At 37.0% G+C, this 1,698-nt stretch overlaps 1 protein-coding gene across 2 annotated transcripts in view; it reads right to left on the bottom strand.

Moving 5' to 3' along the window:
- Positions 1 to 1,053: 1,053 nt before the first annotated feature.
- Positions 1,054 to 1,698, bottom strand: part of LOC105314853 (myosin-11-like) — a 3,409-nt gene continuing 2,764 nt past the window's right edge. Inside the window, exons 1-4 of one of the 2 annotated variants that reach the window (XR_002187791.1) lie at positions 1,570 to 1,604; positions 1,410 to 1,517; positions 1,227 to 1,360; positions 1,054 to 1,179 (exon numbers count right to left, since the gene is read on the bottom strand). Coding sequence is in view for 1 of the 2 variants with exons in the window: in XM_020004002.1 (XP_019859561.1) it covers positions 1,257 to 1,360; positions 1,410 to 1,517 (212 nt within the window). In the remaining variant the exon portion in view is untranslated. Of the gene's footprint in view, positions 1,180 to 1,226; positions 1,361 to 1,409; positions 1,518 to 1,569; positions 1,605 to 1,698 lie in introns of those variants that run through there. The other variant, XM_020004002.1, reaches the window with a different exon arrangement.

The following is a 1,698-nucleotide window of genomic DNA, read 5'->3' as shown; positions in this document are numbered from 1 at the left end:
AGAAAAACGGGAATTGCCAATGGGTGAGAACATTCCTATGATAAAATGCTATAAAAGCCAAAACAGCAACCAAAGAGCTTACAGAAGAGATAAATAGAGTACACTGAAACAAAAGGACAGCTCAAAGTGGCTCCTACAGCTAGAATGGCTGGATAAAAGAGAAGATTGTTCAGCCTGTCTTTCCACCAAAAATCCGCCATTTTACCACCACTTTGGGTGCGCGTTAATTAGAATCGCTTAAGTGCAAAAGGTCCATTGCCCCCCCCCCCAAAATTAAATCCTAGATCCGCCCCTGATCTTTTCACTTCTTAAGACTATAGGTTGGCTCTTTTATAGATAGTTGAGGCATGCAAGAGCTCATTCTTTATCTGTACATTCACTGGTTGTATTAAAATCCATCAGTTGCTATCCAATACTTGCAGAGAGGAATCATGACATTCAGGACTCGTTCATGGCTCTACACCATTTGTATCCTCTCCCAACAGTTTTACTTGTTATTTTAAATTATAAAAAACATCATGGGTGTTGTTGCTAGAACTATTATTGTTGTAATCACTACAGTAGGTCACTACATTGCATTTGTATAGATGACTATTTATGTATTTACTCATACTTTATGATATTAACAGTATATACACAATAATTTGAAACTATCTCGACGATAACAAAGATAATTATTGTAATTAACATCAAAATAAAATATACAAATCATGTAACGATGGTACTTCATGCTGGACGTTACTATCAATAGCTAGTTACATGATGCTCAGCTATTCCAGCACACTTATGATTCTTGGGATGCTTCTTACATATGATTAAAGACCAATCCTATAGTTTTAAGAAGTGAAAAGATCGTCATAATCATCCACACCCCAGCTGCAACATGACAACTGAGTGAGTTATTCCACCGTACCTGGTTCTAATGGACTGAGACTAAGTCTGATGGTAGACACTAGTCATAGGACTCAGCTAAATACACTTCTGTCTTCATGGCAATGGAGGGGCAAGCGCCCTGGCTCCTGAAGCAAGTTTGGTTTACTTCTTCTATTTGCACTCTGCATATTTGTTGTTCCTCTTCCAACTTCTCCTTTGCCTCTTGTATCTGTCGTTGTAGCGTTTCTTCTAATGAAGTGATTTTGCTTATTAGCATGGCAATCTCTCTGTCTTTTTCGGTCAGCTCTATTATAATAAAGCATGTCATAATGTAAATACATGTTTCAAGCTACCTGTACTCATGTGAACTGCATGTGATTTGACTACTTCCACCTCTGCTTCTTTCTTAGTAAGCTTTTCTTGTAGATTTTGACTTTTTTCACTAATTGGGCAATCTGACTGTCTTTGCTTACATTGTCATTTATTGCTAATAATAATGAAGCATAATGAATCGTACAATCTGCTACAGTAGCTACCTTTACTCATACGGTCTTCATGTGTTATTTTAGCTTCTTTCAACTCTTCTTCTGTGGCTTGAAGCTTTTGAATTAGCGTTTTGATGAGCCTGTCCTTTTCTTTAGCACCTACATTATTGTTGAAAATCAATTCACACTTTACATCTACATGTTGTGTTACTTTCTTGTAACTTGTGACACAGCTCTTCTTTTATTGGCCTCGCCTACGCGAGGTATAGGTAGTTGTTGTGTGTGTCTGTCATTCATTCATTCATTCATTCATTCTGTACAACTGAAATTTGTTTTTAAT

Source organism: Amphimedon queenslandica, unplaced genomic scaffold (assembly GCF_000090795.2).
Source record: "Amphimedon queenslandica unplaced genomic scaffold, v1.1 AMPQUscaffold_12448, whole genome shotgun sequence".
In the NCBI taxonomy this organism is placed as follows: domain Eukaryota; kingdom Metazoa; phylum Porifera; class Demospongiae; order Haplosclerida; family Niphatidae; genus Amphimedon; species Amphimedon queenslandica.
Note: the sequence above shows the minus strand (reverse complement) of the source record. Positions and strands in the feature narration are given on the sequence as shown.